Source organism: Entamoeba nuttalli (genome assembly GCF_000257125.1).
Source record: "Entamoeba nuttalli P19 unplaced genomic scaffold asmbl_5382, whole genome shotgun sequence".
Classification (NCBI taxonomy): Eukaryota; Evosea; order Mastigamoebida; family Endamoebidae; genus Entamoeba; species Entamoeba nuttalli.
In genome coordinates, this window is record NW_008577421.1 from 1,565 (window position 1) to 2,107 (window position 543).

Consider the following 543-nt stretch of genomic DNA (forward strand, 5'->3'; position numbering starts at 1 on the left):
ACATCATTTGATATTAAATTTATTTATCATTTCAATATCTTGTTTTAATGTTTAATGATGATTGTGAGAAATGAAATGAAATATAAAATTGAATAAATAAACAATTAACTACAAATTCTAAATAATGAGAGTAATAATAATACATCAATTTTTTTGAAAAGAATCTGAAAATAGAAAAGAATCTAACATAAGAAAGAATAGAATAAAAAGATAAAAGTAAATTAAAGATTGTTTAGAGTTTCTCATAAGTGAAAGTGTTTATTTGCCAGTCTTGTTGATGGACATGTAAAGTTCTTTTTTCTCTAATACATTCATCAATAATTTTATGACAAAATTGTCTTCCTTGTGGACAATTTCTTTGTTCGACTAATCCATGTTCTCCTTCAAGATTTGAACCACTAATATACCAATCTCCCATAATTATTAATGAAATAATGAATATAAGATTTTATTTAAATAGAGAAATGGAATAAAGAAAAAAATATGAATGACGTTTAAATAATCTGAAATATAATAAAATTACATAAATAAATAAAATAGAAT

General features: G+C 21.2%; 1 protein-coding gene across 1 annotated transcript; it reads right to left on the reverse strand.

Moving 5' to 3' along the window:
* Positions 1-232: 232 nt before the first annotated feature.
* ENU1_128360 (hypothetical protein) lies at positions 233-418 on the reverse strand (the record flags this gene model as incomplete). The annotated part of the gene is made up of 1 exon (XM_008860005.1): positions 233-418. One exon carries the CDS (start codon positions 416-418, stop codon positions 233-235), a length of 186 nt encoding a protein of 61 aa, XP_008858227.1.
* Between the last annotated feature and the right edge of the window lie 125 nt (positions 419-543).